This window comes from Vicugna pacos, chromosome 16 (genome assembly GCF_048564905.1).
Source record: "Vicugna pacos chromosome 16, VicPac4, whole genome shotgun sequence".
NCBI lineage: Eukaryota > Metazoa > Chordata > Mammalia > Artiodactyla > Camelidae > Vicugna > Vicugna pacos.
In genome coordinates, this window is record NC_133002.1 from 1,837,770 (window position 1) to 1,850,600 (window position 12,831).

General features: G+C 52.4%; 1 protein-coding gene across 8 annotated transcripts in view; it reads left to right on the plus strand.

Annotated features, from left to right (window-relative positions):
- The window catches only part of MSI2 (musashi RNA binding protein 2), a 376,222-nt gene that overhangs the window by 296,240 nt on the left and 67,151 nt on the right, over positions 1–12,831 (plus strand). For all 8 annotated transcript variants that reach the window (XM_072940163.1, XM_072940165.1, XM_072940167.1 and 5 more), the window contains one exon: positions 7,065–7,147. In XM_072940163.1, the coding sequence (XP_072796264.1) occupies positions 7,065–7,147 (83 nt within the window). The remainder of the gene's footprint in view (positions 1–7,064; positions 7,148–12,831) is intronic.

Genomic DNA, 12,831 nt, shown 5'->3' on the forward strand with positions numbered 1-12,831 from the left:
TAAATGCAGTGAGCTTTCTCTTTCCAAAATTATTACTAGAATGTGGACTGATAATAAATAATCACCTTTAGGGTACCACGCATTAGATGGAACTGATGGGGCCCCATTCCTGGCTTGGTGGAAAATTACATACTCATCTGACCCAAATCCCCACTAGCATGTGGGTGTGCGAGCAGACACAGCTGGGACTGTTGTCCCACCTACTCAGTACCTAACGTCTGAAGATGCTCAGGAAGCTGATGTCAGCTCAGACTGGATTGCACTTGTGGCCAGGTAACATACAGTGAGTGTCCCAAAGTGGCAGTCGGTCATCGGAAACATGTCCTTTCTTTTGGCAAGGCAGCTTGTAATTTTTTTGTTTTGTTTTTTTGTTTCCTTGGAACAGATCAATTTTCTGAGTTACACATTTTTAGGGCAAACCCAGGGCATGTGAAGCCACCCCATCCTACCATGTAGGGGGCGCCCTCAGACCCCCATCCAGGGTTCCAGGAAAACCCTTCCAGGCAGATGAAACCAATTCGCCAAACCTGCTGGGGGCCCATGGAGGGGGCCCAGAAATGTTCTGAGTTGGGTGAGCCCGAGGTGAAGTGTCACTGACGCACACGCCACAGTCGGGGGGTCAGCTCTGTGCCAAAGCCCACAGACCACCATGGGCGTGGCCCAGGCTCTCACCTTCCCGGGGCCACGGGGCCGCCAATCCGTCCTTGAACACCTCCTGATCCAGAGAAGGGCCCGATGACCTGCTCCAGAAAAGCGAGGTGGGGATGTGAAAGGAGTCTGGAGTCTGGCTCCTGAGTCCAACTCCTGCCCTGGCCTGGTGGCCACAAGCCAGCGTGGCCCGGTCGTCTAGCTGTGCCGAGCAGTTGAGCGACATGATGACGGAGAACCTGCCCTGCCTCTCGCAGGGTTGCCTTGGGGACCAGGGAGGATGACGTAGGAGAAGCATTTTGAAGGCAAAACTTGCTCCCCACACCCAAACCCAGGGGATTCGTATTTATACTGGAAGCAGCCTACGGATACAGCCGCTTCCCCCAACACTGGGTTATTAGCAGGAGAGGGAGGTTGCACGGGTTATAAATACACTCGTGTCCGCATACCTCAAATTCCTCATGGGATACTCAGGATAAATTTGACAATCTGGAGTTCTTTTCTTTCTCACGTCTCTCCCCATTAGCCAAGTGTTGTTAACTCCTGACTTGCATTGATTTTCACTGAAGATGCATTAGGTACTGCGTGATTGCCTGTTAGTGCTCATTGACCTATATGATAAGAGAAGAAAATTATTTTGAGGCTAGGAGAGGAGGCCATTCCCATCTTTCCCTCCCTGACCTAAAAAAGAATCCCTTGCAAGTTAACTGTCGGATGTTTCTCAGTGACTGTGTTTGGAACAGGTCATTTTAATTTTGAGGTGTCTTGTTTTCAGATTTCTGTTCTTCTCTGTGTGTGTGTGTGTGTGTGTGTGTTTTATAGGTTTGTATTATTCAGATGAATATTCAGTTTTGTTCACTTGAATAAAAGAGGAAGAAAAGGTTTGACTGTTAAATGCTTATCTCTTAAGTAACGTTTACTTGTTAGTTTCCAATAATAGCTTCATTCAGGAGAATGTGGCAGGAGTTTCGTTTTTAAATGCTTGCTATCAACTGTTACCCTATTTATGTCCATTTTTAAATCCCTTTTTGTTTGGGGTTAACCTTCCCACCACCTTCTTTGTCCCAATTTTGCTGACTCCTGGTGCCCCTCAGAAGCGCATGTGCAGTTCAGGTGGGGACTTCGTGAGAGGCCAGGCAGGTGTCACTTTGCTGATGACCAGGGAGAGAGTTTCTTGGGTGAACTGGCCTTCTGTCCCCCAAGTTTTGGCCCTTTGGCCCTTCCTCCACTCATTGCCTGTTTTCAGTCCCTGGGGCTCCTCTCTGGACTAAATGACGGCTCGGGACTTTAAGTGCCTAGAGAGGCATTCCCGGCTCTAGGATGGCCCCTCCTCTGGACTGCGGGAGATGAGAAACTGAGCAGGGGTGTTCACAGGGGCACCCCCAAAGTTCTGGAGTGCAAGCCCTCATGGACACTGTGCATCAAAGTCCTTGCTGCCAGGGACCAGAGCAGGACCCCCTCCCGTGCACCCCTACCAGATTCCACCTGCTTCTTTTAGACCCCAGAGAGGTGAAGGGACTCTCTAGGGGCACACAGCTCATCACTTGGTCCTTGCTTTTGAGCAAGGAGAATTACATGTTTCTTTCTTTTGGCTGCTATGCCTCTGGCGGGCTTTTGTGAGGCTCCACTTATGACTTCTCTGTGAGGCTCTCTCTTGGAAAACTGAGAAGGGAAATCATCAGTCCTTCCTGCTCCTTCTCAGGAAGACTTAGCTTCCCTAAGTCTCCTGTAGAATCTGTCCATTTGGCAGATTGTTCAAAAGACGACAGTGCTCTAAAAACATTGTGCTAAGTGAGCTAAACCAGACACAAAAGGACAAATACTCTGATTCCAAGTACATGAGGTACCTAGGCTAGGTGAAGTCTTAGAGGTGAAAAGTGGAATAGAGGTTACGAGTAGCTGAGGGAGGGAGGGAGGGAAGGAGGGAGTTATTGCTTAAAGGGTACAGAGTTTCAGTCTGGGATGGTGAAAAGTTCTGGAAATAAATAGTGGTGATGGTTGCACAACATCATGAATATACTTAGTACCACTGACCTGCACACTTAAAAATGGTTACAATGGTAAATTTTGTGTTTCATATATATTCACCCAATAAAAATTAACTTCAAAAATGAAAAAGACTTTGATGCCAAAAACAGGTTTTTCCCACCCACCTCTCCATCCCTCCCAAATTTCTGACTTCCTTGTTCTGCCCTTCACTCCTCAGTTCAATTTATTTTGGGGGTTGTTCACCACTGAGTTAGCAATTCGTTGTACATGATAATGCACCTGTGAGATAAAAATGATCGTACATTAAAGAATAACATTTATTGTTAATTGTTTCTTTGCTTCTTTGCTTTCTCCAAATGGAATAAATAAATATTTTAGACATAATTAAGTTTGTTTTCTCTATTCGGGCCAAACAGACAGGGCTGTTGAAACGATATAGATCTTTAAAAGACTGCAAATGAGTCTTGACATCGCTGAATTGTTATGCATCCAGGGTACATCAGCTTGAAATCCAGGCTCTCTCTTTTGATCAGGAAAATCATTTTTGTGATGCTCGAAATTTGATTCCCGTGGGATTAGGGAAGGGACCAGCGGGGAGTCAGAATCTGAAATGATGCAGTGAGTCCTGCTCCCACCCTTCCCCGTCAACAGTCTGCATTTTAATTCCTGTCTCCCAGCTTTGTCACACCTTTTCCTGTCTCCAGGCAGCACGGAGTAGGAAACTGGGGCGACAGTGAGTCCTGAGTGGCGTTGGGCTGGAGTCCAGACAGTGGTGGCACCGTGGACCAGGAAGGGGTGGGTGGCAGCAGAAAAGCACTTTCCTTGGTGATGAACTCAGCCCCGGGCCTCCAGGTGACGTGACTCACCTGGACGCTGTTGCAGGTCAAGTGCGCATGCTCAGGAGCTGAGTGACGTCAAACCCCTGTCCTCTGGCTCCTAGAGAGGTGCCCTTGACTGGTGCTGACTCACGCTCTTTCCCAGGGGTGCGGATGGGTTTGCCTCACTCGTCCACACTCTCCTGCCTTCCATCCAAAGCACGCATGTGGCCTGGCTGGAGTGATCGTGGGACCTGCCTGCGTAGGGGCAGCTGGAACCATGCCATCTTAGTTTCCAGGGGCTCCCATAACAAATTACTGCCAACTGGGTGGGTGGCTTAACGCAACAGAATTTATTCCCTCACCGTTTTGGAGGGCAGAGGTCCGAAATCAAGTGTCAGCAGGGCCACGTGCCCTTTGAAGGTTCTAGGCGACAGTTTTTCCTCTTCCAGCTTCTGGTGGCTCCAGGCATTCCTTGGCTTGTGGCCACGTCATCCAATCTCTGCCCCCGTCTTCATGCGGACATCTCCCCTCTATGTCTCAAATCTCCCTCTCCTCTGTACGAACACCTGGTGTTAGAGGTAGGGCCTTCCCTGTATCCAGAATGATCTCTTCCTGAGATTCTGGACTTAAATTTGCAAAAGCCCTCTTTCCAGGTGAGGTTACATTCCTAGTTCCATGGGTTAGGATGTGGACATACCGTTTGGGGGCCGCCATTCAACCTGCTACACTCACCCTAATTAGCAGCAGGGCTCTCTCCTACCTAAGAACTGGCCCGTCCTGGCTCGGTTAGGGATTTGCCTGTTGCCTTAGTTTGATTCCAGGCCAGAGGGGCGACTTCACAGACACGGGACACCCAGAGTGACCCTCAAGCTAGAGGCGAGGGTCGTGAGGCAGGAGCGAGGTCTGCACGAGGGAGATGTACTTCTTAAGAGGGAACCTCTGACTTGTGCCTTTTAGAGAGCAAATTGCTTGAGAAGAGGGATGTCGCCTTGTCGATCTCTGTGTCCCACACAACGCCTGTCACAGGTGGGAGCTGGTTTACACCCCAGGAAGGACCGAGTCAACCTGGGAGAGGAAGCAGGGATGCAGATGAGCAAGATGCTGAGAACCCGAAGGACCGGAAGTGTCTCATTCTGTCCTTCTCAGCCACCAGCCACTCAGCACTCTGTGTATTAGGGGCTCTGTGTGTCCTGGGGACCCGGCGTGAATGAGGCCCCGGCCCAGCCATTGTCCTTGAAGCTAGTGCCAGCAGATTCCTGCATCCTCTGATGTGCCGCCTCCCCATCCCCTGAGGACCTTTCGAAGGGCATTTCATCTTAATCCCTTCTTCTCAGACCTGGGCTCTAGAAAGGTGGCCAGGAAGGGAATTAACCAAAACAATGCCAGTGCGTCTCTGGGTGCTGCAGGGGTCCCCACCTGGGTGAGAGTTTGATGGTTTTCAGGCCCTTTTGAAGGCAGGCTTGGGGGGCCAACACAGCAAAGCCAAAGGGACGTCGTGCGGAGACTTGCCTCTGGGAGTAGCTCTCGTCCAACTGTGCACAGAACACGTGGGACTGGCTGCCGTAGAGAAGGTCGGCATTGTAGCTCTGTCCACAGGGACCTGGTGCGGAGGCGGAGTATAAATCTGGTGCAGGGTTTTCTGTTGGGCCTCATTTTGAACAAAATACTGTGTCTGAGGACCCAGCTTCTCCAGGAGGTCGCTGGGAGAAGCTTGTCAGCTTTGAGCCCCCTCACGGCGGGCAGGTCGGACCTTTGTAGTGGGCTGGGCCTCGTAGACTAGGAACACCGGCCTGGTGTTTGGTGTGTGTAATAAGTTACCCATCACCATCAGGGTTGGGACTGCCACCTGTGGGGTCGTCCTAGCCATCTGTTTTACTGCAAACTGTCTGAGAGCAGGGATTGGCCTTTTCTGTTCCCTTCCTGAGAATCTTCCGGATCCAGTGGGAGCTGTGACGGGAGATCACAGTGCCTCAGCAGCCCGTTCCTGGCTGTTCCTTAGAAGATGATGGCGTCAGAGTTGGAGGAGGGGCTTGAGCGATTCTCTCCCCACTGTGGGTTTCTGGGACCTAGAGTAAACACGGAAGCTTGAAAAGGGAGCATCTGTCTGTACTCATTGACCTGAGCGCTGATTGTTAAAGCACAGAAGCAGTCCTTGTGGTTGGCGTGTTCTGGTTGGTGTGCCCAGGCTTGTGTTCGTCCAGGCTCAGATCTCTGGGGAGGACTGTGTCTGTCTGAGCTGCAGTCACAAAGCACCAGAGCCTGGGAGGCTTACAAATGACAGACACTTATTTCTCACGGTTCTGGAGGCTGGAAGTCCAAGGCCAGGTGCCAGCGAGGTCAGGGTTTTGGTGAGAGCCCTCTCCCTCGTTTACAGACGGCTGTCTTCCCGTTGTATCTTCCCACGGCAGAGAGCAGGGAAAGCGGGCCCTCTCGTGTCTCATGTAAGAGCACTAATCCCATTCACAAAGCCTCCACCCTCATGACCCACATGTCTCCCAGAGGCTCCGCCTCCTAACACCATCGCGTTGGGGTGGAGTTTCAATGTATGAATTTGGGGGAATACAGACATTCAGCCCATAGCAGAGGTTTGGGTTCTGACCTTAGAGGGGGAACCCAGAGTCCAGTCTCACCATCTTAATTTGCAGGTGCAAACCTCAGGGCTCAGGGGGAGCGGGGCTTCCCGGGATGACACATGCAAAGTCGGAACTGGCCCCTAGGCCTGCTGCCTCCCCATCAGGGTGTCTGCGCGCCTGCGTGTTCACTGCGTTTCATCCGCGGCGGGGTGCCATCCTGTGAGTGGGTCCGTGTGTCAGAATAGTGCTGACCGAGTAGGGTCACAGATGGGGCGGCGTGTTGGAAGCCTGTCGGGGGCGGGAGGAGAAGAAAGCGAGGGCCAGGAGGGTAGCGAGAGGCACTCAGGATGCTGAGCAGCGGTCGCCTGCCAGAATTTTTCAGTACGGCTTGTCTAGCAAAGCCGGTCTCCAGCCGAGTAAATACAGTGGATAGCTGACGGGCTGACAGCAGGCATCAAACAGTCTTAAACTGCCTCAAATCCGCAGCGCTTTTGAAGCAGCAGTAGAAAAAGGATGCCCGCGCAGAACAGGGGCCCAAAACTTTTAATAGTTTCTTCCAGGCCTCAGGATGTCCTGATGAGGTATTAGAGGAAGTAATTCAGGAAGAAAAGGACAAATAACGGCCTCCGTCTGGAAGCCGACCCGAGGGCTGGCCACTCCAGCGCCGAAAGGGCAAACGTGGCCCCGCAGCGATCCCGCTGTCCGGCCTCCCCCACCCGCCCGCCTCCCGCCGAGAGCCCCGGGCTCTGACCCTTGTAAATAACAGACAAGTAAATTTCTTGTTTGCTTCGGGGCAAATGTAAACCACATGCGCCAGCCGCATGGGGGTGAAATCATTAACTTCTCCTCACTGTTGGAAGGGTGCTCCGTACAAATTAGAAATCATTTCCACAAGCGGGAGGCCCTTCCCAGGGATCCGCCCCCTACCCTCATCCCAGAAGCCTGTCACCACCGCAGGACGTCAGAGAAAGGAAAGGGGCCAAAGGGAACTGAACTCACCTCTCCTCTCTGTCTTTTCCCCCCCTTTTTCCTTTAGGGTTTGGCTTTGTCACTTTTGAGAATGAAGACGTTGTGGAGAAAGTCTGTGAGATTCATTTCCATGAAATCAATAATAAAATGGTAAGTTGGCAGGGGTTACACTGAAATGCGACGCCTCCCTTCCGCTGTGTCCACCCCTTTGTCCTGCAGACTGCTACAGCCTGGTCATGCTCAAAGGTGGGCACAGTGGGCGTAGGGACTGGACTAAACATTCAGCCCTGTAAACGGTAGGACAGAAAGCTTTTTCTGCAAAGGGCCAAATGGGATATATTTTCCACTTTGTAGGCCACACAACTGACTGTCTAGTTACTCACCTCTGCATCCACAGACAGTCCCTACAAGAATGAGCAGGGCTGTATTTCAATAAAGCTGTGTCTGGGGTGCTGAAATTGAAATCTCATGTAATTTTCACGTCACAAATTTTTATCAATTGATTGATTGCCATTTAAAAATGTAAAAACCATTCCTAACTCTTGGGCTCTACAAAAGCGTCAGGGGAGTCAGATTTGACCTGTAGGTTGTAACTTGCCCAACCCTGGTTTAGGATGTGCATTTGCTGTTTAGCTTGGCTTTTGAGGGGTCTATCTTAGATAGGAAGTTTACCGCCCAAATTGTTTCTCTCTTTGGGCCCTGCAGGGTCATTAACATTCTCTCCTTCCGATCAGCTGTGTGGTTTTACCGTTATGGTCAGCTACTTCGGCTCTCCCTTTTGATTCTTTATAAAGTCCCTTTTCCTGGCAGGGCACCCTCCATGGAGAGGGGGGTTGGATCATTAAAGTTTGGGGAGCCAGGTAGGCCTCCCAGAGAAATGGCCACCAGAGGGCGCCATACCATGTGCAGCTCGCGCATGGTGGCTTGAAGTCTCAAACTCCTTTCTTCAAACTGAGTAGGTGGGTGAGAACCCCCTTTCTTGTCGGTTCCAGAAAAATGGGAGCTCAGCAGGTGTTTCTGCAACCATCAGCAGGTCCTTCCAAGCCAAAACATTTTGGTTGGCCCGCAAAGCCTGCAGCCTCAAGAGAAGTAGGGGAGCAGGGGGGCACAATTTTGTGCTTAGTTGCAGCTGTTAACTTTGATATTTTCTTCCTTTAGTCAAAACATTCCTTGCTTCTGAAACGTGCATTTAGATACACACTGTATATTGGTCTGATATGTGTTCACCGACTTTAAATTCAATAATAGAGCTTTTAGCATGGATAAGATCAAAGCAATCTGCTTAGCATGTGGTGCTACAGGCCTGATTCAATATTTGACTTGCTAATTTTTTCCCAGGGCACTAAAATAATATTGTTCGTATTGTTCCTCGCCATCATATGCATCTGAAATGAAAGTACTGTTTCTTTGCGTACTGTGGGTTGGAGCTCAAGCATTAAAATGGTACTGAGGAGATAAGTGTGTAGAAATAGCACAGGTGCCCCCCTTCTACCCTCTAGCTGATACGTCTCCCTTTTGGTTGCTGTTTTTAAAACTAGAGAGATGGGGAGCTGAAAAGGAACCCTGCTTCCGGTGCCTGGAGGCCTTGTTCCTAGCCAGGCCTGCCATGACGGACTCTGCCGAGGGCGGCCTGGGCAGCGGGGGGGTGGAGGGGGCAGCCGAGGGCGCTGGCAGCCTCCATTCCTGTCCTGCCAGGACTTAACGGTTCGTCAGGAAGGCCCGATGTAGCCTGGCAAGAGGCCTCGCTGTGCTGTCACAAGTGCATATGTGCGGCCCTTCACTGTTGACCGGCTTGGCAGCGCGCCTGAGACGCGAGGAGGAGAGGGCTTTTCTTCTGCCCGCTGTTCCAGCAGGGAAACAGAGGCCCGGACATGAAGGCACACAGGCCTTAAGGTGGTGTCTGCCGCGTGAGCTGTCCAGACGGTCATTGGAGCTTGGGGGTGGGGAGGTGAACCCCCAGATGACGCAGGGGACAGTCGGGAGGTAGAGGTTCAGCCCCAGAAGGACAACGTGGGCTGGCCTGAAGCCAGAGAAGTTTGCAGCCGTCGTCCCCGCTCTTTTGCGTATGTCACCTTCTTTTCCACACAGGTGGAGGCCGCCTAGAGCAGGTGTGGGTAACTGTGTTGTGTGAGGTTTCTGTTTTCTTTTGAATCTGGGACTTGTTCTTTAAGAGAATAAACGGAAATCGAAGTGGGCAAGAGGAGTGGGTGGGGCAAAGTGGTCAGGATCACGGGCACCACTGGAGGTCTCCCTGCAGGTGCCCAGCCAGCCCTCCTGGGGGCTGGGAGAGGGCAGCAGTAGGTCACCTCGCTGAGCTCCCGTGTAACAGGGCCTGTGATGGCTGCCTCGTGGGGTTGCCAGGGCCTGGGGAGGCACCGTGAGCAAAAGCACAGGGTCAGGCTTGATACGCATTAGCTCTCGCCATGGTCCACATCCTCGTCAGGGAAAGAACTTCTCCAGGGAGCTCCCCTCCTCCGGAGAAGGGCGGACTTTAAAGTGCATCGGTAGGGGAACCTGAATCCTGAATTGCTTTGCATCCTGTGATCCTGGTTTCTACTTCTGAAGCCCCAAGAAAAGGAAATGAATTTAAACTGTGCTGTGGACAGAATTCAAATGAGAGCTCGGAAAGGCTCTGAGAACGCAGAGACTGCCAAGCAGAAACACGGGCGGTTGTGAGAATGTACGTAGGAGTGTTTTGTAAACTGGACTATGCTTGGAAACTGTAAAGACAGATCTCCTGGAACACTTGCAGTCTGTGAATTCAGCAGGAACAGAGAGCTGCACGGCCACCCCCGCCCCCACGCATGCCTGGACCTCCCATCTTCTCATAGTCACTGAGAGGAGAGGGCTCACCGTTGACTAGTCACAAAGATAGGACAGGGATCCAGCTCTTCTGATCCTTAATCAGCACTCAGTACTCAATACTGGGTACTCCTGTGCCTGGCCCTCAGTAGGCCCCGTGTAAGTAAGTGTGGAATGAACAAGGGATTAGCTGAGGGACCACATGACAGGGAGGCACATCGTAATTCCCAAAGCCGTTTCCCATCTAAGTTGGTGGGTGGATCCCTGGGCATTTTTAAAAATGAGGACCCTTCTCTGATGTCGAGGACAGCCAGCCACAGGCACAGGTGCTTCTGCAGGGAGGCTGGAACCACAGGAACTCTGGCTCCCTCCCCATAGAGGCCTAGCCTTAAGGAGGTCGCCCTCCTGGTGGTGGTGGCAGGGGGATGGGCAAAAGCCCCCCCGCCTGGCACCTCCACACAGAGATGCCACGAATATCCAGTGTTTTTGAGAGCTAACTATGTGCTCTGTTGGATGCTTGCTTTATGCATCTCTTCTCATTTGATGATCACACATCTGGTGTGGGTACTAATTATTATCCCCATTTTACTGATAAGCAAGGTGAGGCAGAGAGAGGTCAAGCAACTTGCGCAGGGCCACACAGTCAGCAACTGGTAGCACCAGATTTCAAGCCCAGAAAATGAGTAAGCTCGTGTTTGTACCCAGTCAGCTGTTTCCCCCTCCAGGCTGAAAGGGACTTGCCCAGTTACCTAACCGGGCTCCAGCCTCCCAGGGTCACTGAGCGCCCCCTCCCACTCAGCCATGCTGTGGCCCCTGTGGTTCCAAGCTCTCCTAAGAGAAGGGCAAAGAACAGGGGCTCTCTCGGGGCCAGATTCCCGACTGGGAAAAAGGACCAGGCCTCTTCCCCACCCGCCAGAGGCAGGTGAGCACAGGGCTTGAGGGCAGCTGGCTGCCACCCTAGCCCAGGACCCAACCCATGAGACTCAGCCCCTTCCTCCGACCTGGCACAGTTGGAGTGAAGCACAAACGTGGCTCCTTATCAATAAATACACAGATGCACACACGAGAGCCACCTGGAGACCGTCCAGAGGGGTCTCCTCCCCAGCCACGCCGGGAACCGGCCAGGGTGCAGTGATGACACCTCCCTCCCACCGCGGGTCCTGATTGAAGCAGCAGGGACACTTGCTTGATTAGTTGCCAGCACAGCCTGCCAGGGCCCCCTGGCAGCTGCAGTGAGGGAGGTGGGAATCGACAGAGCCCTGGCCTGGGCCTCCTCGGAGGCCTGGCTCAGTCCCCACCTCAGAGGAGTCGGGAGGCAACACCAGCCTCCCTGGGTGAGAGCTCGGGGTGCAGTTAGAAAACTGCCTGGCGGGGGCTCCTCCAGTAGAGCCTTTCCCCATACCTGCGCCACGGCAGGGCGTCGGCGTTCCCCAGGCCCTGTGTCAGCGGTTCACACACGTGCAGTCGTTGTCCCATTGTACCGAGGGGGACAGTGGAGCTCAGAGCCAGGATTTGAACCTGTGTCACTCTGGCTCTAGCCCTGGCTTCTCCCCACTATACCCTGCTGCCACCTTAAGCAAACTTCATCACTGAAAAATCTGGATTGATTTGACTGGTGAGTATAAGGTGCAAGTGTCTGTTTGCTTTATACAAGGATTACTATAGAATTCCTTAAAAAGTCCTTTTCCTTGTTCCTTTAAGGCGACCTGATTTATGATAATTGCTTAGCAGTTTGCAAACTCGTTAGGAATGCAGTCTCAGGCTCCACCCCTCATGTACTGAATCAGAATCCGCGTTTTGACTAATCCTCAGTGATTTGTGTGCACCTTAGAGTCAGAGGTGCACCAGGCAAGGATCACTGCTAATGAGATAATGCAAGAGTTTGGATCATAAATCACGTATCCACTGTCAGCAGGAAGGAGCCCGGGATTGAGGGGCCTGAGGCCCGAAGAGCATGGCACTGGCTAAGCCGGCCTGGCCCAGAATCGCCAGGCCAGTCTGGGTCTCTGGGCACGCCTGTACACCCCACTGTGTGCTCACAGACCAGGTCTCCTGAGGAAGCTCTCAGTGCTCAGGCCTTCCCTGACTTCCAGGGCTTCCGAGACTTGGATCTCGGAGCGTTGATAGCAGGTTTGTGAGGATCATCCACTGGGTGATGGGCTCGATCCTTAAGTGCTGTCGCCTGTCCTTGTCCCCAAGTCCTTGTCCCCTGCCGGATCGTTTAGAAACACCCAGGACCTTGGAACACGTGGGCCCATGCCTGAAGCCCAGACCCACCACTGGTGATCCTGTGACCTGGCGAGCACCCCTCCCGTCTGCACCTCTTTCCTCCCTTGGCGGCTCATAGGATGTCCTGGTTGAGTTCCTGGCCCTGGGAGCTCTTGGCTTGTTGGCGGGTATATATAATCTGGAAGCCTTGAAGGGGTCAGCCCTCCTGAAAACCCCCTTAGTAAATGCAAGCTTCCTCCATTTGGCCTAAGCCAGGCACAAATTATTTTTTTGTAAAGAGCCAGATGATAAATATTTCAGGCTTCCAAGGCTGTACGCCTCTGTCACAACGACTCAGCTCTGCCATCTTAGTGCAAAATGCAGCCACTGAGGACATGTAAACAATGGCAGGACTGTGCGCATGTAAAACCTCATTTACAGAAACAAGTGGCCGCGGGATTTGGCCTGCGGGCCGTAGTTTCCGACTCCTGGCCTAAACCGATACAGCTCAGAGCGGGCGGTCTGCTTATCTCAACAGGCCCAAGGAAAGGCTCTTAGCCAAGTGGTCACCCAGGTTCACCCCTGTCAAGTCAGCATTTTACTAGACAGGGGTTGGGGAGGCAGGGGGAACAGCAAACAGACGTTGGGGTTTGGGGTAGCGGCCTGCAGAAAGGATCAGTGCTTCTTGTCTTAGGGAGCTCCAAGCATTGAGCAGGTGAGGTGTGAAGGAACGTTCAGAATGGGGTGCTGTCAACCCAAGAGGCCTTCCCAACAGAGGTGCCACGACCCCCTCACTGCTGAATGCCCCACAAGGCAGTCACTAA